This window comes from Budorcas taxicolor, chromosome 3, assembly GCF_023091745.1.
Source record: "Budorcas taxicolor isolate Tak-1 chromosome 3, Takin1.1, whole genome shotgun sequence".
Taxonomy (NCBI): domain Eukaryota; kingdom Metazoa; phylum Chordata; class Mammalia; order Artiodactyla; family Bovidae; genus Budorcas; species Budorcas taxicolor.
The window spans coordinates 10,066,914-10,092,537 of NC_068912.1; the positions used below are offsets into that span (position 1 = coordinate 10,066,914).

Consider the following 25,624-nt stretch of genomic DNA (forward strand, 5'->3'; position numbering starts at 1 on the left):
ATAGACCACTAGCTTGGCAACTCAGCATCGTTTAAAGACTAGCTGAGATGTCAGATGATGAGACATTTCCTCCACAGAGAGAACTGGAACCTGGAAGGACACGTCTGTTAATGTTCAACCCCTTTGTCTGGACTATTTTTCAGGAATATCCTTGGATTCTGAGTGCCTCAGATGATCAGACCATCCGAGTGTGGAATTGGCAGTCTAGAACCTGTGTCTGGTAAAGCCGAGGATAGAGAGCTCAAGAAAACCTTCATTTCTAGTTTTTCCATAGTCAACTTCTCTTTAGAACAATCATCTCCTGTCCCTCATGGGCCATGTCTGCTGATTAATTACTGATTGTATTTATTTGTAAGACACTCTTGTATATAAAAAGATAAATACAGAAGCAACCTCATTAGAAGTATGTGAACCTGGATTTTCTGATCATTTCTTTCCAGGGGAAAGAAGTCATATAGCTAGGCTTTTGGGACAAAATTTTTAGCTGGTTTTCAGTTCTGTTTCCAAGAAACCTGAGTCAGGGTCTAAACCTCTGTCCTGCCTCGTGTTTGGTTATAGAGATTTTTATAAGTATGTAAGGACCGTTTAAAGTGACGTCCTTTAAAAGGGATAACCCCCTTAAAATCTAACAGTTTTAGTATGAATAAGATTTCATTTATTTTGATATTTTAATGCATCTTTAATGAGAGGAATGCTGTGCAGTCTCAGTTCTTTTGAAACTAGTAATAAACACTGAAACATTACAAGCAAGAGGAGAGCCAAGCTTGAAACAGCCAACTCTGCTTATTATTATTAATTCAGAATTGTTAGGATGACTTGCCTTGGCCTCCAAAAGAGTGTACTTGGAGGTGCACCTGTTTAAGTGTGGAATATGGCGTTTGACAGGTAGGAGCCTGTTGGTTCCTGCCTCTGATTTGGTATTGTCTTTCTTTCCCTCTTGCAGTGTGTTAACAGGGCACAATCATTACGTCATGTGCGCCCAGTTCCACCCTTCAGAAGACCTGGTCGTGTCAGCCAGCCTGGACCAGACTGTGCGCGTTTGGGATATTTCTGGTGAGCTGCCCAAGTTCAGGGGACAGCCTAGTTGTGTCTGGCGCAAAACTGCAATTGCTTAAAATAGTCAGGGTAGTTGAGTTGGAACAGAAAAATTTAGAGTATTCTGTTTTCATGTAATAGTGTCTTTGTTTCTGAGGATATTAAATGTGCTTTGACGGTTCATGTTAGAAGTATTCTAAGGAAAGTGGTTGCTCTGGAAAATTTAATTTTAAGAAAATGCCACATTTTAGTTAGATCCGTCTTTGTACTGTTGGGAGTATTTAAGAATCAAGCTTTTCACTAAAATAAGAAAAATCTTCGACAGAAATGAATTTTGGGTATAGATTAGTACAGGGAAACAGGGCTTTTAGAACCTGTGGCTTCATTTAGAAATAGGGAAATCCTTCCATTATATACCATCTACTGTAAAGAGAATGAGGGTTGGAGGAAGGATTTTCATGTCTAGAAAACCTTTTAACAGGCAGACTTCTAGGATGAAAAATTAAATAACTTGTAGATTTTGAGTAGTTGGGATAATTCCTCCTTTCACAGTTTATATACAGTATCTTAATTTGGGGATAAGAATTTAAATTTTTAGGACTGTATAGAGGAGAACTGAGAATTTAAATGCAGAGAAAGGGCTGTACCTATGAGATTGACATACTGGAAAAACGGAATTGCTTTGTTGAGAAATTCAGTAGGGAAATGAAACTAAATGTTATAGTTCTCTGCCTGGTTAAATTTATTTAGCAGTTGCTAAATTGTTTCTAGTTGTTTGTTGCCTTAGAAATTCTTAGAGATTGGAATCTTTGAAAAGTCCATGGTTAGTCCACAGAGCACTATTTTCATTCTGTGAAAAGAAGGACTCCTCGTAGGTCTTTACCTGGTTCTTTGTGGTAACAAAGAAAGTTGATAACTTTTCCCAACTCCTTGTGTCATGGTGGGCTGGAGCAGTATGATATTAATACTTGCTGTTCTAACAAACCATTAATAAACAGCAAGTTGAAAATTTGGATTCCTGGGCATAACATTTGGAATGTTGTAATAGCAGTTATTTAAGATTCTGTAGTATGGAAACAAGCCAAGGGGAAGATGAGGATAGTTGGAAGGTGAAAGCTCTGCCTCACGCTCTGCAGTTTTCAGAAGTTCAGAATTAAGAAAGAAGTGGTGTAAACAAGATTGTATTGGAGACAGGGCAGTCGCACTCTGTTCTGCTAAGGGCTTCTGCCATTGCAGTTTTTCGTCAGACTAGCTAGGTTTTTTGAAGTACACCCAGATGTGACCAGCCATGCCAGCAGGAAGAGGTGGGCACAGGCACTGTGGATCCTGTGCCCTCTCCTCACTGCTAGTACCAGGGAGCTTATTATTCACTCCTCCAGTAACCAGTCTTTGACTTTCAGTAGTTTTAAACTGTGCATACTTTCAAGGCACCCTCTCTGTCTCAGCATTTAGGAGCCAAATGGGGCTGGATCCCAGTTTATGCTGTTTCAGCTGACCAGGGGCAGTTACTTAGACTAGCCTTTCTCAACTGGGGATCTGTGAGAGAGTTAGCTGCTACTAAGACACTTTTTAGTGACTGTTTTCTCAGTTCTAAGAATGGTGTACAAGTACTGCCATTCTAGATGACAGAGAAGTGAATTTGTTATATGCATAAACCGATCCTTAGACCACTGGGGCTTAAATCTTTCCTAGAGCATGGGGATGAGAAGGGCCTTACACTGCTCCACTCTTTAAGAGTAATGTTTATGCCACCTGAAGCTGGCAGAGCAGTTTCCTTGTGACCTAGCTAAAGCAATTTGGGGTCCTTGGGTAAATGGATTCTCTTTGGTCATCATGAAATGCCCAGGGTAAGAAATCATTTTCTTCACTTTCATAGGAAAACATATTTGCATCAGAATCAAAGGCCCTAAATCAGAGAAGAGAGGGAGAAAGTATGACCCTAGTTGGGGTTTATGCTTGCTCTTGAATGTGTAAAGTGCATGGATTACTATATAATAACATTACATTTGCTATACTTAGTGTGTGTGGTACTGAAAATTTTGTACTAATGTTACTAATGTTAATGCGCTCTCTACCATTTCTAAGTGTTTTTCTGTACTCACAACTCTCTTGATTTCCGGTAACCCCTTAACCAGAGTGGAAGAAGATGCTTTGGTGTTCAACCAAGCGGAAGGAGCCTTTGGGATAGACTTATACATTCTTCCTCCTCTAGAAGTCAGCATACTCTTTTTAGCAGGGTTCTTTTGCCTTGGTTCAAATAAATCTGAACACAGGAAGAGAAATTACCAGTCAGCTTTGTTAGGAACTAGAGCTAATATTGACAGTATTTGCAAGAGGAAAAAATTAGTTCTGAGTCAGAAGACAAAAACCCTCAAATCTAGAGGACTGGTTAAAATTCTAATCTTTCTGAGTACCTCTCTTTGAAGAGGGACACTCTCTGCACTAAGTAAATAATAAGAAAACAGAGATCTTTAAGGAAAACCTGTGTTCTAGATACCTCTCCCATGAGGATTAAGCCAGGGGGCTTAGCGTAACCTGATCTTTTATATTAGCCTGGGCAAAAAATATTTGTTTAAAAGGGAATATATTTACAACCTAGATTTTTAAAATGTTATTTTTTTAGCTTGAGCTTCCAAGTAAATTGACAGTGAAATTATTTTGATGTGCTTATACTTTTGCATGTGAAGCCCATGTAATTCAGGCTTAATCTTTGAAGTGACTACTAAAAAAGTATTAATTTGCTGCCAGATCCTGTGCTCATGCCTCTCTTTTTACTGCTTCCCCTGGTTCCCATTGGGAAGTGTGCATCAAACTGGTCCATTCTGAGAGTGTCCTCCCCTCCCTCTGGATTTGAGTAGCTGCTGTAGAAATTTTCCATCTGGTGTTCAGTCCTAGTGAGTAGCTTGTTGAAGGCTCAAATATTTCTTCTCAGAGTATCTTTTCACTGCCTGTCACTATTCATCTATCTGTTTTTGCTCTCTCCCTTTTCCTGGATTGTTACAAGCAATCACAACAAAGGCTTCCATTCTGTCATACAGCTTTCCTTTTAATGTGTTTGTTGAAGCTTATTGGAGGTGAAGTTCCTCACAGCTGTCTGTCTTCGTATCTTCCTTTGAATCTGTTTCATGCATCAGACTCATTAGAAAAAGTTGACAGATCCCATTAAAGGGATAAAGTGAAATAAGTGAAAAGAGGCATCCCTGTGATAATGTATTTATGAAGCCTTGGAAGAATGCTTATTTTATTTTTTTAAGCATTGGCTTTATTTCTGTATACCAGTTGGCTAAATGCTTATCATGGACAGGGTGCAAGATAAGTAAAACTGTTGTGCCCTTTTAAGCACTTGCTTCTCTAATGCTGATGTTTATATGCCATTATAATAGAAAAGTTACTTTGTAATTTTAAAACAGTGAAGATAAATACAGTCATTGAACTTAATTTTTTGTACTTTCTTACAGGTGCCAACATTTAGACTTAAAACTACTTAAGTTTTGTTTTCAATGATAGCTTTTTTCCCCCTTCTATTACAGATATTTGGCTTTTTAATTTTGTAAATGTCAAGTAGTTTCATTTTCTTCTCCCCACCTTCCAAATACTCCAGAAGATAGGATTTTAGTCCCAGTTGCATTTTCTCATCTATAAACTGGTATTATTATACCTACTTGCCTACCACAGAGGGTTGTTAATCAGATCAACTTTGAAAACTGCAAGATGCTTTTCACCTGTAAGGTAGTAGTGTTATCGTAATTTGGGTTCTGACTATAGCACAGATAGTTCAGATTTTAAAGACAGATTGTTGTTGAGCCACAAGTGTCAGTCCTATACACATGAGACTCACCGTCTCCTGGTGTCTTTTTTCTGTTGTTTTCGAATTACAGGCTTATTTCTCCCTGTAGCTTCTGAAATTTTTAATGACAAAATACATATGTTCAGATCTATAACCAGTCTCTTGAGCAAGTGTTTAAAGGAATAATGAGAGTTTTAATCATTTTGTCCACTGCCCAAGAGTCAAGAAGGAAATAATAGTACACTTTTTGCAGTTTATAGTTTTACAGTATCATCCACCAAATAAACTGTTTTATATTTGAGATACATAAGAGCTCTTGCATCTTTCTTTAGTCTCTTTAAATTTCTTTTTCCCTTTTCCCTTAATTTTAGTATATCAGTGTACCTTTGGGTGCTTCGATTACTGTGCTCTTTTTGGTAACATTATGTTTACATCTTTCATCCCACTCCTCACCCCTTCAAAGGTCTAAGGAAAAAAAACCTGTCCCCTGGTGCAGTGGAGTCGGATGTGAGAGGAATAACTGGGGTTGATCTGTTTGGAACTACGGATGCAGTGGTGAAGCATGTACTAGAGGTACTTATCTGTATAGCCAGTGGCTGGATATGGGCTCTTCTCCAGGGAAACAGTGACAGTATGCTGTTCATGTATTCATTCCTTCAACAAAGACTTATGCAGGGCTTACTGAGTGCCAGGTGCCATTTGAGGCACTGAAAATAGAATGGTAGGTGAGCCAGTAGACAATTGAAGTTTAAATGCTACCTGAGGGAGAATCATGTTACCTTTTAAACCCGCTGGGGAGAGAGGGCGAAAGCTGGCATAGGCTCCATCATCATCCCAAAGCAGAGTCCATTGTCAAGCCTCTTGGGAAAGGGGAGGATAGTTAATCAAAGTTACTGAGAACCAGCCATGTGTAAGTAACTTCTTTGCATGGTGGGAAAATAGAAAGGCATAAGAGAAAGAAACTAGATTTTTTAAAGTATCTAATCTTTACAGCTGTCTGCTGGTAGAGATACTGTTAACTTCCTTTTGCAGATGAAAAATTTGAGATTTAGAGAAAGTAAGTTATTTACCAAAATCTGCATGTGTCTTGAAGAAGGAATTGGCAACCCATTCAAGTATTCTTGTTTGAAGAATTCCATGGACAGAGGAACCTGGCAGGCTACAGTCCATGGGGTTGCAAAGAGTCGGACACAACTGAGTGATTAACACACGCATTCACTCACACACACACACACACACACGCACACTCACACACACACGTGTCTAGTAAATTGAAGAACTGAATTTTGAATTTGTATCTGACTCCAAAACCCAGGTGTTTTTCACCACAGTATGGTACCTCAAAAATACTGCTAATTTGACACTACTTTATCTGTGATTCCGATACAGATTATAAACTTTTAAATAGGTTTATAAGATATCTTATAAAAGATATCTTAAAATCAGCAGTTCTTAAACTTTTTGGTCTGAGAACCTTTTTATACTCTTAAAACTTATTGAGGACCCCAGAGAGTTTTTATGTGCATTATATTTGTCAGTTTTTACCATATTTGAAATTGAAACCAAGAACTTTTAAAAATGTGAGATATATAAGGATATAATCTATTAGCCATCAAAGCAGTGACATCATCACATGTCATGTAACCTCTGTAAAACTGTATATGCATGGGAAAATAAGAGTGAAAAGGGTAAATAGCATTTTAGTATTATTACAAAAATCATTTTTAACATTGCTGGGGTTTCCTAAAAAGTTCTTGGGGATAGAGTTTCTTGACCGCACTTTGAGAATTTCTTCATTAAGTTACAGAATTGGTCTTTATTTTTGAGATGCTAATAGCTGGTTGGAGAAATACAATACAATTGGCCAGTAACAGAGCAAGGGAGTATATCCCAAATGCAAATGAAGCTGAATTTGGAGGAGAAAGGCTTTGGGAATTCCCATGAGAGTTTGGGAATAATATTGGATAGATTGATGTAGTTAGTGACTCTCATGGTCAAATCTTACAGCAGCAGTCCCCTGAGTCTTTTTCACATGGAGTGAAAATCAGAGACATCTTTTATGACCATGAGCATGGTCCATTGGCCCATTGCTTTGAGTAATGGATATGAAGAATCACTTTTTTTGGTTTTGCAAACCACTTTTTTTTTGGTACAGGGTCATGATCGTGGAGTTAACTGGGCTGCATTTCACCCTACTATGCCACTCATTGTATCTGGGGCAGATGACCGTCAAGTGAAGATCTGGCGTATGAATGGTGAGTGAAATAACAGTGTTATCATACTTAAAATATTGGCTACTGACCAGCAAGCTGAAAAAGTCAGGGGTTCTGGATTTAGTGACCCATTTTTCAACCTTAGGTTGTTATGCTTATCCTGGGACCATGACAGTTGCTCTATTCCCTTTTTTTCATTTGATGGTATCCTGATTTGGAGGAGTATGAATGTGATATTAAATGAGAATTCCATTTATTCAACAGCTATTTATTGAGTACCTACTTTGTACTAACCATTGTTCAAGGCTCTGAAGATACAATGATGACTGAACCAGATAAACTTCCTGCCATATGAAGCTTGTATAACGGCAGCTAGTGACGGCAGGATAAGATGAAGAATGACAGAGAAGAGGTGCTATAGTCGAGAGGCAGGTCAGAATGAAACAAAGAAGTACTTAGAGACATAAATGAAGAAAATTGACCTATTAGAAAGAAGTGGGATACTACTTAAGACTTTGTAGTATCTAGCATTTGGTTAAAGGATGTCATAATTCAAAATCCCAAACTTAAGAGTAGTAGGGAATTGTGGTGACCTAGTTCTTTTTTGTCTTTCAGAATCAAAGGCATGGGAAGTTGATACCTGCCGAGGCCATTACAACAATGTATCTTGTGCTGTCTTCCACCCTCGTCAAGAGTTGATCCTCAGCAATTCTGAGGACAAGAGTATCCGAGTCTGGGACATGTCTAAGCGGTAAGGGGGTTATAGTGGTGTGTGACCAAACCCAGGAGAAAGCTCCTTTCTCTCTTTTACTCTGTTCTTTTTAAAAATCAGATTAAGAATTTTTGTTTCTTACCATCCTCTGCATATAGAAAAATCAAATTACATTTTATGAAAACTTGAAGGTGATAGGGTAACAGGCAGGAAGGCCAGGGGTCTCCGAACGGAGGAAATAGCCTCAAGTGTCAGACATTTTTATTTCTCTTAAGCGGCAGGAGGAAACAAACTAGTGATATTTTTTTCCTTCTCTATACAAATTTAAAAGGAGGTTTCTCTTAAAATACTGTGTTGCCATAATGACACCTGGTTTCACCTGACGTTAACTGTTCTCAAACCTTGAGATAGCCAAGTCATTTTTTATGGAAATGTTTGTCTTAGGCTATGCTAATGTTCCCCAAACTCTGTCTTCAAGTCAGTCCTGCCTAATAGCTCAGAACCTACTTGACAAACCAGTATGTTATACTCAGATATTCTTGCCCTAATCTATGTAAACGAAACTATTTGTGTGGTAACCTGTCCCTCTACAAGATTCAAGTTAATCATTTTATGGCCCAGGATGAACCATTTGGTGCCAAGATTATCCCAAAATGCATCTCATGAGTGAGGGGCCTGGTACCATTCTGAGTTTTAAGACATTCCTTTCCTTTATTAACAGGCTGCTAGTGACTATATAACATCCAGCTGAAGACTAACAGGGGGGTAACTCTTTCTGCCCCCTTCTGATTCCTATGCCAAAAGCTTTCTCTATCTCCTTTATACTTTAATAAAACTTTATTACACAAAAGCTCTGAGCGATCAAGCCTCGTCTCTGGCCCCAGATTGAATTCTTCTCCTCCGGGGACCAAAAATTCTGGTGTCTTTGTGTGATTCAACAACAACCTTTCAAAGGGACCCAGAGATTAGCCATCGTTTACAAATTTTCCATCAAATAGAAATTTCTGCTTGTGTTCTTTTTCTGCTTTGTATTTAAGCAGTTTCTTCTGTAGCTACAGAAATAAGGAATATTAAATGAAAACAGTATGGTAGAAAATTATGATGAGTGGAGAAGTCTTAATATCAAAATAATAGTGTCAGTTTAAAGTCCTCTTTCTGTTCTTTGGTAGAATTTGTGACTGTCTTTATTTAAAATATGCCCCTTCACTGTACTTGATTTACTTTTTAATCAGTGTGTTGGCCTACCAGTCTTGTATGTGATAGGCTGAAGTTTTCTTGGAAATTAATATTTTTCTTTGTATACCTTTTGCTTTCCTAGGACTGGAGTTCAGACATTCCGCAGGGACCATGATCGTTTCTGGGTCTTAGCTGCCCACCCTAACCTTAACCTCTTTGCAGCAGGTAAGGGCCATTTCTTCTCTTTTTCCCTTTGGTTCAGTTTTTAAGACTTGAGAGTGATTCTCCATTAACTTTGTCTCCAATAAATATATAGTAGGATAACAAGGAAAAGTAAAAGGCTAAGAGCCATGTAGTTGAAGCTTTTCTCCTTTTCCCCCCTATATCTTCTTGGCACAGTGTTCTTTTGGTGTTCTTTTTCCTCCAAAATTCATTTAATAAGGAAGCCCATTCTCTCTCTCTCTTTTTTGGGTGGGTTGGGGGCACACCATGTGGCTTGTGGAATCTTAGTTTCCTGACCGGGGATTGAACCTGGGCCCTTGGCAGTGAAAGCACTGGGTCCTAATTACTGGACTGCCAGGGAATTCTCCTAAAGCCCATTCTCTTTGATTAGTACCTTAGTTCTTTTTTGATTAGGAGACTTAGAGACTAATACTGGACACTTGAGGTTCTCAGACTGAGGAGCTAGAAGCTGAGTGTTACGCATTCATTTAGCAGCTGCGTACTGAGTGTCAGCCCTAGTCTGGGTGCGGGTATTCCAGCAGTGTATAAAGCAATGTCCCTTACTTTATGGAACTTTTTGAGTTATAATAATTTAATGTATTGTATTTCATTTGTTAATATTTTGTTAAGGATTTTTGCGTCTATGCTCATCAGGGATATTGGCCTTTTTTTGGCTTCGTATGGTCTTTGTCAGCTTTTAGTATCAAGGCAATGTTTTATTCATTAAATGAGTTAGGAAGTGTTCTTTCCACTTCAGTCTTTGGAATAATTTGAGAAGGATAGGTGTTAACTCTCAGTGTTGGTAGAATTTGCCAGTGAAACCATCTGGACCTGGACTTGTGTTTTTGGGGAGTTTGTCGGTTACTGATTCAATTTTGTTAGTAGCATTTGGTCTATCCAGGTTTTCTATTTCTACATGACCCTTTTTTTTCTAGGTTGTCTAATTTGTTGGCATATCATTGTGGTATTCTCTTATAATCCTTTGTATTTCTGTGGTATCAGTTGTAATTTTTCCTCTTTCATTTCTGATTTTATTTGGGCTTTCTTTTTTTGTGATGAGTCTGGCTAAGGGTTTGTAGATTTTATCTTTCAGAGAGCCAATTCTTAATTTTTTTCCTTTTTTTTGGTCTCTATTTCATTTATTTCTGCTCTAATCTTTATCGTTTCTTCTTCATACTCACTGACCTTTGCTCATTCTTCATTTTCTGGGTTTTTTAATATATCTAGATAGCCTGAGATTTTTCTTTTCTTGGGAACAAACCTGTTTCACTGTGAACTTCCTCTTAGAGCTGCTTTTGCTGTGTCGTATAGATTTTGTTTCCATTTTCATTATTTCCAGCTATTATTTCTTCTTTGTTATTTTTGTTGACCCATTTGTTGTTTGTAGCTTATAGTTTAGTCTCTGTTTGTGTTTTATCTAGATTTCTTCTTGTAGTTGATTTCTAGGTTCATACTTTTGTGGTTGAATAAGTCACTTGAAATTATTTCAGTCTTAAATGTATTGAGCCTTGTTTTGTGGCCTAGCTTGTGATCTGTCCTGGAGAATGTTCAGTGTGCACTTGAAAAAAATGTTCAGTTCAGTTCACTCAGTCGTGTCCAACTCTGCAACCCCATGGACTGCAGCATGCCAGGCTTCCCTGTCCATCACCAACTCCCAGATGGAAAAGAATGTATTCTGTTGCTTTTGGATGGAATGTTCTCTATTAATTCTGTCTGGAAGTGTGTCATTTAAGATCAGTGTTTCCCTATTGATTTTCTGTCTGTATATGACCTGTTCATTGATGTTGGTAGAATATAGTGTCCTTTACTATTATTGTCTTGTCACTTTCTCCCTCTATGTCAGTTTCTCCCTTTATTTCTATTAATGTTTGTTTTATATATTTAGGTTTTCCTGTGTTGTGTGCTTAAATGTTTGCAAATATTATATCCTCTTGTTGGATTGACCCCTTTATCATTATGTAATGCCCTTTGTCTTTTGATATGATCTTTGTTTTGAAATCTATTTTGTCTAATATGAGAAATGTCCCAATTTTCTTTTCTTTTACATTTCCATTCCTTCACTTTCAGTCTGTGTGTATCTTTAAATCTGAAGTGAATCTCTTGTAGGCAGCATATAGATCTCATTTTTTTTTTTATCCATTCAGCCACCCGAAGTCTTTTGGTTGACACATTTAGTCCATTTACATTTAAAATAATTATCGATAAGTATGTGCTTATTGGAGGAGGGCATAGCAGTCCACTCTAGTACTCTTGCCTGGAGAATGTCATGGACAGAGGAGGAGACTGGAGAGCTATAGGCCATAGGATCGCAAAGGGTCAGACACGACTGAGGTGACCTAGCACAGCACAGCATGGCATGTGCTTATTGACATTATGTTCATTTTTTTCTGGTTTTTGTAGTTCTTCCCTGTTTCTGTCTTGTTCTCTTGGTTTCTTCCCTTGCAGTTTGATGGATTCCTTTAGTGTTAGTATGTGTGGATTTGTTTCTCTTTATTTTTTGTCTATCCATTGTTTGTTGTTACCATAAGGTTCGTATATATTGAACTATATATATATGTCTATTTTAAGCTGATAGTCACTTAAGTTCAAAGAGATTCCAAAAGCACTCCATTTTTAACACACACCTCATTTGTTTTTGACGTCATGTTTTTGTTTTGTGTATCCCTTAACTATTTTTTTAAAATTTTTATTTATTTATTGGTTTGTTGGGACTTAGTTGCAGCACACAGGATCTTTCATTGCAGTGTGCAGGCTTCTTTCTACTTGTGATATTCAGGTTCAGTAGTTGTGGCTTGGGAGCTTAGATCTCACACCCTGCATGTGGCATCTTAGCTCTCCGACCAGGGATTGAACCCACATCCCCTGCAGTGAAAGGCAGATTCTTAACCACTGGACCACACAGGGAAGTCCCTCCCTTAACTATTTATTATAGTTGATTGTACTACACCTGACCCTTTAACAGTGTGGCAATTAGGGGCACTGACCATCTGTGCAATCTAAAACGTGTGTATAAGTTTACAGTTGAATCTCTGGATGTGTGGTTCCATATTTGAAGATTCAACCAACCATGGATTATGTAGTATTATCATACATATTTAGTGCAAAAGAACTGCATATAAGTGAGCCAGTGCAGTTAAAACCCACATTGTTTAAGGGTCAGCTGTTCCCCCTGTCTTTAACCTTCATATTAGCTTTTTAAGTGGTTGATCCACTGCTTTTACTATGTGTTTGCTTTTACTAGTGAGATTTTTCCTTTCATTCATTTATTTTTTTAAATTTTATTGTATTTTATTATTACATTTTATTTTTTGTTTTTTCATTCATTTTTCTTATTTCTCGTTGTGGCCTTTTCTGCTTAAAGGAGGCCTTAACATTTCTTGTAAGGCTGCTTTAGCTGTGGTGAATTCTGTTAAGGTTTTGCTCGTCTGAGAAACTCTCCAATTCTGGATGATAGCTTTGCTGGATAAGTAGTACGTCTTTTCCTTTCAGCACTTTAAATGTATCGTGCCATTCCTTTCTGGCCTGTAAAATCAGCTGATAGTCTTACAGGATTTTTCTTGTATGTGATTGTTTTTCTCTTGCAGCCTTTGAGATTCTGTCTTTAACTCTTACCATTTTAATTAAAATACATCATGGTGAAGATCTCTTTGGGTTCATCTTATTTGGGAATCTTTGTACTTCCTGGCCCTTGATATCTATTTCCGCAGGTTAGGGAAGTTTTCAGTCATTATTATTCAAATAAATTTTCCGTTCCTTTCTCTCCTTTGGGAATCCTATAATGCGAAAGTTAGTATGTTCGGTGTTGTCCCAGGAGTCCCTTAAGTCTCCTCACTTAAAAAAATCTTTTTTGCTGTTCCGATTGGTTGATTTCCACTATTCTGTCTTACAGATTGCATATCTGTTCTTCTGTTTCACCTAATTTGTTGATTCCCTGTAGCGTAATTTTTCAGTTATTGTAGTCTTCACTTTTGATTGGTTTTCTTATATTTTCTAAGTCTTTGTGGAGTTATCACTGAGTTCTTCCATTCTTCTCTCAAGTTTGGTGGGCGTTATTATGATTGCTTCTTTGAACTCTTTATCAGGTAAATTACTTACCTCTTTCATTAGGGTTTTTTTCTGGGGTTTGTTTTGTTTGGAACATCTTGTCTTTTCATTTTGAATGACTTTTGGCATTTGTTTCTATGGATTTAAGCAAAACAGCTACCTTTCCTGGTCTTAAAGAGTGGCCTTGTGTGAGCGCATCTCCTGTGTAGAACGCACCTGGCGGCTTTGGCAGGCTGGCTGGAGCTGGAGTGCACGTGGGCAGGCGTAGTCCCTGGGGAGCGTGGGCTGGTAGCCGTCTTGCTGGGGTGGCTGGGGCTGGAAATGGGCCTGGGGCAGTCCCTGGGGAGCGCTGTGCCTGAGGCCATGGAACTTTTATTTGTAGTGAAGGGAAGTAGACCCATAAAACAACGAATATGTGAAACAGTGTGTGGTGAAAACTGCTTTAAAGGGGAGTTAAGCAAAAGTAGGTGGGAGAGAGAGGGGAGAGTGTGGGACTGCTGCTTCGGACGAGTGAAGGGGGATGACAGATGCATTGACAGTAGGAGCAGCAGATACAGAGACCGTGATGTGAGAGATGCTTGACATGTTGAGGAGCATCAGAGTGGCCAGTAATGCAGAGTGGACTTTGCCTTGTAGGCCACTAGAATTTAAGATTCATCCTGAATGAATGGAAAGCCATTGGAAGGTATTGGGTAGGGAAGCGACATGATCTGGTTTATGTATGGAGTGCACACCTGGAGGACAAAGATTGAAAGTTTTTCTGAAGGATGGATAATGCTGGTAGAGAAAAGTGAAACATTTTTAAAAAACAGAATGAGGAAGTCTTTTTAAACTAATATCCATTTGTTCAGTACATACCTTTTATGTTCATTATATGATAGTGACTGGGGAATGATGGAAGTTATTGTAATTTATGCTTTCAGGGAGCTCAGTATATAGTGGGGGTGATATACCTAAACAATTACAGTGCAAGATAAGTGCTATGGTGGAGGTTTGTACAGGCTGTTAGGAGAACACAAAGGAGGACTTGTCTAATGTGCCAGTATGATAGAGTGAGTATTGGGAAGGGATTTACAGGTGTTCACTTGAATAAAAATTCCAAGAATTGTGCGAATTCAGACAAGGATTGCATTGAAATGTCTTACCTTTGTTTGTAGCATACATACACAGTCATTATCTTCATGTATCTGCTGTTTCCAGTTTCCTTTCTTACCTGCAGCTAATTCTTTCCTCCCTTTCCCTGTGGCCCAGGCCATGATGGTGGCATGATTGTATTTAAACTGGAACGAGAACGGCCAGCCTATGCTGTTCATGGCAATATGCTCCATTATGTCAAGGACCGATTCTTACGTCAGTTGGATTTCAACAGCTCCAAAGATGTAGCTGTGATGCAGTTGCGGAGGTAAATTAGACTTAATTCTTCCCTCCAAATTGTCTCATCTGTTACCATGATACAGTACCTACAAACTGGACGCTTTTTCTTTTAACAACATTTTGGATCTCATCTCCTGTCACAGATAGAATCCCCAGGGGCATGTTGGGCAAGGTCATGAGACAAATGGGAGCGCCCCTGTTAAGAATGTTAGAGATCCTGAGGAAAGGAAATCATACAGCCAGTTTGGCAGGTGTCTTGAAAACTGGAGAAAGTTTCCTGGTTGAGAGTAGCCCAACTTGGTGACAGACCTGTTTGCCTTTATTTGGCATTTCTTTTCTATAACTCTTTCTTTGCTTTTTGGCAAAATGCACACAACTCTAAACCAGAATATATGTCTCTGGAAACTCTTAACTCTGAAGATATGATAACCTCTGGGGTGCCTGGGGAAAGGAGCTATCCTCTTGGAAAGCCAGCTGTATTAGCATGCTGAAACATTCATGGTAGCAAGCTTTGGCATAAGGGTTTGACAGTCACCCTCCAGCATTACTACAATAAAAAGATGGGTTTATGTTAATATTCCAAGGGACAGGAGAAACTAGCCCAGAGCAAATCACATCATGTTACTCTGTGGTGTCCACTGCAATTATGTGTAGGAATGTGTACCCAGGAAGAACCAGTCCCACTCACTACAGTGAGTGCTCAACATACCTTCTGCTGAATAAGTAGACTTGTACTAGGTGAGCTTTTTAAAAACACTTCACTCAAAGCTGCAAGAGGGGAGTCCCTAAGTCTTAAAGGAAGGAAGAAATGGATGCATTATTCATTAATTTTTTATTCTTGATTATAAAAGTGATAAGTATATGTGTAAAGATTAGATAAGAAGGAAGTATAGGAGTAATGCCTTTTTTCCTGTTTTCATTATATCTCTTTCCTAAATTTCTTTTTTCTTGGTATACATATCTCTAGTGGTTCCAAGTTTCCAGTGTTCAGTATGTCGTACAATCCAGCAGAAAATGCAGTCCTACTCTGTACAGTAAGTAAACCTCCTAGCATTTCCTCATTTCCCATAGGTCTGTTTCTCATGCCCTTAGAGGATCTCTGATGGCTTCTTAGAATCTATTTAATGGTCATTTTGAGAGCGCTGAAATAGTAAACCAAGGCTCAAACCAGGTAGACTTCAGTTCTCATGTTCAGGGTTTGCGTACTTACATCTGTCATAAGGTTGACAACTTCTAAACTTAATGGAGCATGAAGTTGAATCACCCAAATCACCAAAAGTAATTTGAAAGTATGTTTGGGGCTATATCCTATGCAAAGGAGATGCTTATCTTGATCTCTCCATTTGGGTGAAAATAGTAGAGCGGATTTTGAGACACATTTCTTTCACTATTGTTATCTTGGGGCCTCATTTCTTGCCATACAATTTTTTTTAAAAAGAAACAACATTCTAATTTTAGTGCCCTGGTTGCCAAATCAGAAGAATGAAAACTTCTTTTTCCCAATAGGACTTCTAGTTTCTGATCCCAGTCCTTTTTCAATATGTAACTGTCCCATATTTTCCTCCTGGCAATTTTCTTTAATGTCTTTTTTTTCCCTTCAAACAGACTTTAAGTTGATGAGTTTACTCAGGTGGGCCATTGGAATATTGGTCTCTTAATCTGTTAATTTGTGGAATAGAGAGCAGTCCTTGCTTTCATTCAGAAACTATCTGTGTCTTTGGAAGATAAAAGGAAAAGTTGCGAAGAGTTGGACATGACTTAGCGACGCCAACAACAGCAACAAAACTTATGTGAATGCTGAGTTCTCTGGCAATGCGCCCTACAATTTTTAGCTGTAGAAGCATCCAAATGTCCTCTGAGTGAAGGGTGTGAAGAGTATAGTTTCAGATTGCTGTCTGTGTAATGATACTGTTTTCTGTGTCAGAGTAAACTGGTATCCTGGGGACTCCTACTAACAATTTAATTTCTCCCATTCCTCTACAGAGAGCCAGCAATTTAGAAAATAGTACCTATGACTTGTATACCATCCCCAAGGATGCTGACTCCCAGAATCCTGATGGTAGGCATCTCTTTGTGTACCCAGCTCTGCTCCTAGCTCTCCTCACCCACATCGTCTCTTCTCTTCAGGTTTTGCATTCCATCCCCAGGCCATGGCCACATCACTCATGCCTGTTGGCAGGTGCTGCTGCCAGTCGCATCGGAGGCGACCACGGTGTGAAATATTCATGTTCCTCCTCCATTTCATTACTCCAGCTAGATATATATATTTTATAATTTGGTTATTAGACACTCTCCATTTTCTCTTTCAGCACAGCATGCTATCCTAGTTTATTGTCAGCTGATATGACTTTCACCCTGGTAGTTTCATTTATTTAAAAATGTGGTTCCAATCTTGCAATGTCTCATCCTGGGACTAGGGATTTATGCCCTCCCATCCATATCCAGATCCGATTTGCTTCCTTTTGCATGTCAAAACGATGAGGCTGTTAACAGCCCCACACCCCACCAGGGATCCCAGGATCCAGCTGAGACCCTGCCTGCCTCTTCCATCACCACCATCCCTTGTTAATGTCCTTACCATTAGCACTTGCTGACAAAACATTCTCAGAATAGATTTGAGTCTCACTATGCTTCCTTTAGTGTACTTCCTCCGGTGGATTTGTAGGTCAGAGGCTTGCGCCCCAGGTCCGTACTCTTAACAGCATACTTCCATGATATTCCAGACCCTGTCAACAAAGTCTGAGAGAGATTTTGCTAGTTCTGCCCTATTGTGGGTGCTCCTCTGTCATTATTGCTGCTAATATGATCACTGTTCTGTAAGTGTGGTCATGGTGAGAAGAGAGAAAACCTATATGTCTTTGGTATCCATAAATGAAAATTCTCCCTTATAAATTAATCAGTTGAGCCATTTCTGACCAATTTTTATTTGGTCCCTGCTTATCCATCCCCTTGCTTCCTTTCCCCATCTGTTTACAGTTAATGGAGTCTAAAATATTTTTGCTTTCTCTTACAACCACTTTTATTTTCTCCTTTCCATTTTATGAGGGAGATGATAATTATTAAAGGAATAAAGATACAGTCCAATGATAGGGAGCATAGAGGAAGAGAAAGAGCAAAAGCTTGAATAATGTGGTTCTCCAGCCCCTGGAAAATGGGGCTTTTGGTTGTGATAATAATTAATTTTGTTAGAATTGCCTGAGACCTCTGGTTGTCAAGGGGTGGCCTGGCAAGGCTGGCCAGTGTGTATTGTCCAGTGTCCTGCTGATACTGATAAGAGTATTTAGTGCATCCTTCTGTGTATCCCCTTTGAAGTTTCCCAGGGGGTGGAGTGCCTATTTAGAATTCTAATTAGTCAGTGAAATACTTGGAAACTGAGAAGCATTTTGTAACTTTCTTCCTGGTATTAAGAATGATTGATTGACATTAATGGAGCAACAACTTGGTGCAAAATTCTGCCCAGCATAGAGCTGCCTGGATTTAGTTAGGAAGTCTGTGCCCCACCCTGCTCTACTAGGAGGTCTGTATTTGCATGTTAAAAGCAGCAGAGCAGCTGGGTCCTGGAGAGAGAGCGGTATCTCTCCTCTAGCTTGTTGAGACAGGAGGTCCAAGATACTCACAGGCTGCTTGCTTTGTGCCACAGCTTGGCCAGAGAGGCCCTGCTCGTTAGCTTGATGAAGTGTGCTGTCTCCCAAGATGGGTGGTCCTTCTCTGCCAGTATATGGTGTTGGCTCAAATCACTTGGCCTAGAGAAAAGAGGCTTGGCAGGGGTAGAGGTTGGAGTTTGGAGGGGACTGGTGGGGAAAAGTCCCTGACAATAGCCTCAGGTTATGGCTGAATTAGTTAGGAAGCAGCTGAACTGGCAAAGCCAACATGGCAGCCAGCAAGACTGGCAGCTTCATGGCACCTGACTGTGTCACCTGCCAGTGGCTTACCACATGCTCCTGCCCTTTGGTTTTGTTCTTCTTAGCTCCTGAAGGGAAACGATCCTCAGGCCTGACAGCTGTTTGGGTTGCTCGAAATCGGTTTGCTGTCCTAGATCGGATGCATTCGGTGAGTTAAGACTAAAAAGGGAAATTAATTTGGGAAGTGTAGTGGCAGTGACCTCTGTATTACAAAATAAATGCATGATTTTTCTCTTATTCTCCCTTGGGTAGCTGTTTTCCTTGTGTATTAGCTTCTTTCTCCTAAAAAAAGTGAAAGTGTTAGTCCCTTAGTTGTGTCCCCACAGACACAACAAAGTGTTAGTCCCCGTTGTGACCCCACGGATTGCAGCCTGCCAGGCATCTCTGTCCATGGGATTCTCCAGGCAAGTAGGAGTAGGTAACCTTTCCCTTCTCCAGGGGATCTTCCTGACCCAGGGATTGAAGCCAGGTCTTCTGTACTGCAGGCAGATTCTTTACCATCTGAGCCACCAGGGAAGCCCTCTTTCTCCTTAGTTCTACCCCATACCCCTTGGGGATAAAAGGCCTTAAAAGTGATTTGATTGGGTGGAGGACCACTGTGACTCTGGGCTTAAGAACCAAGCAAAGCTCACTCCTGATTACACAGGGGCCAAAAAAACAACAAATTTGAAATAGATGAGCTGGGAAGTCCCTGGCGGTCCAGTGGTTAGGACTTAGTGCCTTTACTGCCGGGGCCAGAGTTCAGTCCCTGGTCAGAGAACTAAGATCCTGCAAGCCATGCAGCTTGGGCCTGACCCCCACCCCGCACGCCGCCCCCAGTAGGCGAGCTGGATAAGGAGTAGATCCTCTGCCTTATCCTACTACATCTACTGGTATTTAAAATGTAAGGGATTCTAAAAATGTTAAGCAGAGCTCTCTCAAGAAAATATTTAACAAAAATTTAAGCCCCAGAAGTGCTCCGTTCTCTCTCTGGTTGATTAAGGAATTCAGATTTTAGTTAGACTTCAGAGGATATTTCAATTGAAGAAAGAAAAAAGGCTATTAAGACCCTATCAAGAGGATCTTAGCTAGAGTGGTCTACATATAGTGGTGATTGACCTGGACAGCTAGAAAAAAAAAAAACAACATGGTTTATCAAAGCTGAGGAATAATTGCTAAGGGACATTGTCACCTGTCATCATCTTATATGTATTCCTCTTAACCCTACCTTTTATATTCATTTCAGCTTCTGATCAAGAATCTAAAGAATGAGATCACCAAAAAGGTACAGGTGCCTAACTGCGATGAGATTTTTTATGCTGGCACAGGCAACCTCCTGCTTCGAGATGCAGAATCCATCACGCTCTTTGATGTACAGCAGAAGCGGTAACATGTCAGATATCCCTAAGCAGACAGGTTTATAGTGGGGGAGAATGGAAATCTTTATTGGGAGCTTTTTTCCCCAAGTTTGACTTGTGGCTTGGCCAGTTTTTGTGCTATAATTCCAAGGCTCTTTCTCATCACTTTTTCCCCTCTGTGATCACCCTCCATCCTGTACACACACACACACACAAGCGTTACAAAGGGCTTGTTAATTTGTTTTCAGAGCATTTATCTGAACAAAGATAGCTCTTGGGACTTAAAATAATAGGATCACAGGAATGAATGGCATAGTTCCTATACTTAAAGGAGCTTATGGTGCAGTGGTGAAAATAGACATACACAAGTTCCGAATAACACATGGAAATGAGGGTCATGGAGTTGAGGAAGGTGGAAGTGTACAGTATAAGCCAAAATACTTGTCACCGAACTGTAATACAAAAATGCTCACTTAGTATTAAGAAATTAGGGGGAGAATGGATACATATGTATCTATGGCTGAGTCCCTTTGCTATTCACTTGAAACTGCCACAACACTGTTAATCAGCTATACGCCAGTACAAAATGTTTTTGGTGTTAAAAAATTAATTAAATGCTAAAAAAAAAAGAAGAAATTAGGATTTACATTAATTTGGAGATGAAAAGGAGGAAAGTCATAACCTGGAACAGAGGAATCAGGTCCACTCATATTTGCCCTTCTCTCTATCCCAGGACTCTGGCATCTGTGAAGATTTCCAAGGTGAAATACGTTATCTGGTCAGCAGACATGTCCCATGTAGCACTACTGGCCAAACATGGTAAGTCTTCATTATATCCACCCTGATTTAGAGACCAGCCCCTCCCTCCCCATCCCTGCCAGTCTGCTTCACTCACCCTGTCCAGCAGAGCACTCATGTCCTATGCCTCTTACAGCCATTGTGATCTGTAACCGCAAACTGGAGGCTCTATGTAACATTCATGAGAACATTCGTGTCAAGAGTGGGGCCTGGGATGAGAGTGGGGTATTTATCTATACCACAAGCAACCACATCAAATATGCTGTCACCACTGGGTAAGTTAATTATCTGAAAATACAGAATGGGAGAAAGTGGCTTCTTAAAATCACTATCCTGTCTCAAGAGACATACTGAAGTCCTCTTTGAACTGTCTTTATGGAAAAGCATTGTTTGGCATATATGTGCTGGAGGCATCAGAGCATTCTTTTTTCAGCTCTTTTAAAATTGTGTGAAATATGACACAAATATAGAAAATTAAACATATTATAAATATATGAAATAGCAAACAGTTATATAATGAACATCTGTGTAACTGCCACCCAAGTTAAGAAATAGAACGTTTCCCTTTGCCATGTGGTCCCTATTGATCACAACCCTCTCTCTTCACCACACAAAGAAAATGTTATTCTGACTTTTATGATAATTTCTTCCTTGCTTTTCTTTGCAATTTTACCACCATTATTTTATCAATAAAATAATGATTTAATTTTGCCTGCTTTTGAACTTCATTTTAATTAAATCATTCTGAATATATTATTTCATATTTTGCTTGTTTTGCTCAATATACTGTTTGTAAGATTCATCCATGTTATAGCTCTAATTTACTTGTTTTCATTGTTGTATAATACTGTTATATGAATATAGCACAGTTTATCAGTTCTATGCTAGACCGCTAGTTGGGCGATTTCTAGGTTGTGGCTGTTAGGAACAGTGTTCTCTTAAACATTCTTATATGTACTCTGGATCCTATGCACATACATTGCTCTAGGGCATTTCCCTCGAGCAGAATTGCTGGGTCATAGAACATGCTTATCTTCACGTTTGCTCACTGATGTGAAAGAGTGGTTTTAGCAATTCGCACATCCTGCCCAGCATTGTATAAAAGTTTCCTTGCTTGTCACCCTGGCTGGCACTTGCCTTTGTCAGACTCATTTTTGACTGGCAGATATGTGATGTATTTTGTAATTTTACGTTGCTATTATCTGATTCCCAAGGAGATTGGACAACTTTTTTTATTTAGCCATCCATCAGTATTTCCTTTCCTATGAATTTTGTTCAAGGCTTTTATCCTTCATTTAAATAAGTTATCCTTGTTCTTTTATTATAGGAGTTCTTTATTTATTTGAATATCGATCCTTTGTGATGGCAATGTATTACAAATACTAATATCACCTCCCATTCTGTTGCATATTTTTTGATTCTTTTGAGATCCTTTAATGAACAGATGTTCTTAATGTAGTTGAGTTTATGCATCTTATCATTTATGAATATCAAGTTTTGTGTCCTATTTAAGAAATCTTCATTGACTCCAAGATCATAAGAACATTCTTTTACCTCTTCCTATGACAACTTTATAGTTTTGCCTTTTGCATCTAGGTCTATAATCTACCTGAAGTTGATTTTTGTATATAGTGTAAGGTGTAGTGGGCTCAGCTTTACTTTTTCATAAGGACACTGTTTTGTACCAACATCATGTATTGAAAAATACCAGCTTTTCCCCATAGTTCTGCAGAGCCGTCTTTGTGATATATGAATCACATTTACAGAAATACAAAGATGTGTTTTCTTGTGGTCTTTTGTCTGTCTGTGATCGAATTCTGCACTGTCTTGAGTGTTATCGTTTTGTAAGTCTTTACATCTGGTAAAAGAAAGTGAAAGTGTTAGTCTCTCAGTTGTGTCTGACTGTCTCAGGAGACTATAGCCCCCAGGCTCCTCTGTCCATGGAATTCTCCAGGGAAGAATATTGGAGTGGGTTGCCATAGTAGGTCCACAAATCGTTTCCACTTTATTTTTAGTTTATTAGGCTATTTTCAAATAATTTGAACTTCTCTATTGTATTTTTGTTTTCTATTTCTTAATTTCTACTATTGGCTTTATTTTTTTCCTTCCAAGTATATCTTTGTTTTAACTTTTAAAAGAACAATAAAATTTTTGAGATGGATACTTATTAATTTTTAGTCTTTATCCTAATATTAAACATATAGAGCTCATTAATTTTTGAGTATTCTTCTAATATGTGAGTACTTAACATTATAAATTATCCTTCAAGTATTGTGTTAGCTATAGTCACAAGTTTTCATTTGTAAACTTTTAATTTTCGTTTAGTTTAAAACATCACATGTTTTGCGTCATTTCTTTGTATGTCAGGAGTCTTCACATGTACCTGTCTTCTGCTCTCACTCACAGCTTATAAGGAAGGATTGACCTGTTCATGGTGGTCTAGTGGTGCTTCCCTGGTGGCTCAGTGGTAAACGAATCTGCCTGCAGTGCAGGAGACCCGGGTTCAGTCCCTGGGTCCGGAAGATCCCCTGGAGGAGGGCATGCCAACCCAATCCAGTACTCTTCTAGAGAATCCCATGGACAGAGGAGCCCGACAGGCTACAGTCCCTAGCGTCAGAGAGTCGGACACAACTGAAGTGACTAAGCAGTCGCAGCAGTGGTCTAGTGATTCTATATCAGAACTTAAGACTCTTAACTTTCAGGTCTGGTTCTGATAGCTGTGTCTCTTAGATTGTAGAGTATTAGCTTAGAAAGAGAAATCATACCATCTGCCCCATCTTTTCTCACTTCACACAAGAGAATAAAATAAGTAAGTCTGGCATTTAGTTCTGCTCTTTTTTGATTCACTTCACATCTATACCATTGTTCAAATGGCACTTGAGAAAGGGATAATGAGAAGATAAAAGACTAGGTCCTAGACTTGTCTTACTTCCATATAGGCTGGATTTACCCACGCATCTGCTGAAAATTGTGCTCTTTAACTCTTATTCTTAGGGACCATGGGATCATCCGAACTCTGGATTTACCTATCTACGTCACGCGGGTGAAGGGCAACAATGTATATTGCCTGGACAGGGAGTGTCGTCCTCGGGTGCTCACCATTGATCCCACTGAGTTCAAGTTCAAACTGGCCCTGATCAACAGAAAATATGACGAGGTATGAAATGAGGAACCGTATTAGGAGTATTGGGAGGGGCAGTGCTCCTTTTTTCCTATAAATGACCTCTGTTTCCTGCCTACCCCACCCCAAATGTCTAGGTGCTACACATGGTGAGGAATGCAAAACTCGTAGGCCAGTCTATCATTGCTTACCTTCAGAAGAAGGGATATCCTGAAGTGGCGCTGCATTTCGTCAAGGATGAGAAAACTCGCTTCAGTCTGGCGCTGGAGTGTGGAAACACTGAGGTGAGAGCAGTAGCTGCAAGCCCCGTATTGTGGTAGAGGAGGCGAAGGGGTTCCCGTGGCCCTGGGAAGACATTATTCTGGGCTTGCTTCTTCAGCCCGTGTAATGAATTTTAGGACTTTTTAAGTTATTGAGCCATCTTCCTGTTGCTTATTTGCCCATTTTTGCTTCTGCCACAGCATTTCTACTGTTGTTGTCATTCTGAGTTAGTCTGAATTCAGGAACTTTTACAACAGAAGCATGATAGCATAGAATTGGAAAAATCTCATTGTTTCCTTGACCTTGATTTGCCGATTGGCTGCTTGGATGAAGGAACACTTACTAAACGTTGAGGTCTAGAGTCTGTGAACATTATTTTTAAATGGATGGAAATAGTTCTGAACTTCCTTCTTCCATTACTTCTTCTGAGGAGCCACATTGTTCGTCAGACCTGGCAGATAGGAAATATGATAGCTAAGCAAGAATTGACTGTATGGAATCAGCAACTGCTGAAAGATGATTTTGTTGTAAATTTCTGAGGAGGAGGATAATGTGATGTGATACTTCGATCCATGGATCTTAAGGGATCCTATTTGTTGATTGAATTTTCAGTAGAATTACTGAAAGCAAAGCTAGGCGGAATGAAGTATAAAGAGTTGCTTGAGAGATTTATTTAGAGATGGACATTTTGACTGCAGACCCTGGTTTTCAGTCATAATAACCTCCAACTTGTTACCTCTAATCCTGGGGATTCTTTAGATTGCTCTGGAAGCAGCCAAAGCACTGGATGACAAGAACTGCTGGGAAAAGCTGGGAGAGGTGGCCTTACTACAGGGGAACCACCAGATCGTGGAAATGTGCTATCAGCGTACCAAAAACTTTGACAAACTTTCCTTCTTGTACCTTATCACTGGCAACTTAGAGAAACTTCGCAAGATGATGAAGATTGGTGAGACCCCAGAAACTAAGGATAGGAAGAGGGGTCCTTGTGGGGAGGAAGATGGCAAATAGAGGCAAGAGAGAACTTGAGAGAGAAGACCTAACCTAGTGCCTCTTACTGTCTTGGTGCAGCTGAGATCCGAAAGGACATGAGTGGCCATTATCAGAATGCTCTCTACCTGGGAGATGTGTCCGAGCGAGTGCGGATCCTGAAGAACTGTGGACAGAGTAAGTATCCAGAGCTCACATGGGGTGGGGGCGGCCTTAGGAAGTACTTCCTTTATGGCAAGTTATTCAGGTATCGTGGTGAGGGGATTTCCTTCATTGCACATTTTTCAGAAGAGACCGCATGCTCCTACCATGCTCAGAAGACTTCCTTCAAAGCCAGATGGAGGGACAGCCAGAAAACATAGTTTTTCTAGACACTGGTAGGAAAATAGCTAATATCATGGAGAAAGTGGATTTTAAAAGATCCTGGAGCAGATACTGTAGTAAATGTAGTTGGTTGAATGCCGTTAGAGTTTTTATTATTTACTTCAAGTCTGGGGGTTTTACTCATATTTATTTTATATTTAAGGGGTATTTTTTGAGAACCCACTGTATACACCAGGCATTACACTAGCACTTGAGATACACTAGGGAATAAGAAAGGTGAAAGATGTGGTTTGGACCAAGGTGCTACCTGTGGACCGCTGAGCAATGG

The 25,624-nt window shown here is 39.5% G+C and overlaps 1 protein-coding gene across 1 annotated transcript in view; it reads left to right on the plus strand.

The window, feature by feature from the left end:
* The window catches only part of COPA (COPI coat complex subunit alpha), a 45,085-nt gene that overhangs the window by 11,878 nt on the left and 7,583 nt on the right, over positions 1 to 25,624 (plus strand). The window contains exons 5-21 of the mRNA XM_052638183.1: positions 144 to 220; positions 944 to 1,053; positions 5,286 to 5,395; positions 6,978 to 7,077; positions 7,651 to 7,786; positions 9,066 to 9,148; positions 14,441 to 14,591; positions 15,531 to 15,597; positions 16,547 to 16,622; positions 18,531 to 18,613; positions 19,691 to 19,830; positions 20,536 to 20,621; positions 20,737 to 20,875; positions 23,595 to 23,757; positions 23,859 to 24,005; positions 24,742 to 24,931; positions 25,054 to 25,149. Coding sequence (XP_052494143.1) covers positions 144 to 220; positions 944 to 1,053; positions 5,286 to 5,395; positions 6,978 to 7,077; positions 7,651 to 7,786; positions 9,066 to 9,148; positions 14,441 to 14,591; positions 15,531 to 15,597; positions 16,547 to 16,622; positions 18,531 to 18,613; positions 19,691 to 19,830; positions 20,536 to 20,621; positions 20,737 to 20,875; positions 23,595 to 23,757; positions 23,859 to 24,005; positions 24,742 to 24,931; positions 25,054 to 25,149 — 1,954 coding nt within the window. The remainder of the gene's footprint in view (positions 1 to 143; positions 221 to 943; positions 1,054 to 5,285; positions 5,396 to 6,977; positions 7,078 to 7,650; positions 7,787 to 9,065; positions 9,149 to 14,440; positions 14,592 to 15,530; positions 15,598 to 16,546; positions 16,623 to 18,530; positions 18,614 to 19,690; positions 19,831 to 20,535; positions 20,622 to 20,736; positions 20,876 to 23,594; positions 23,758 to 23,858; positions 24,006 to 24,741; positions 24,932 to 25,053; positions 25,150 to 25,624) is intronic.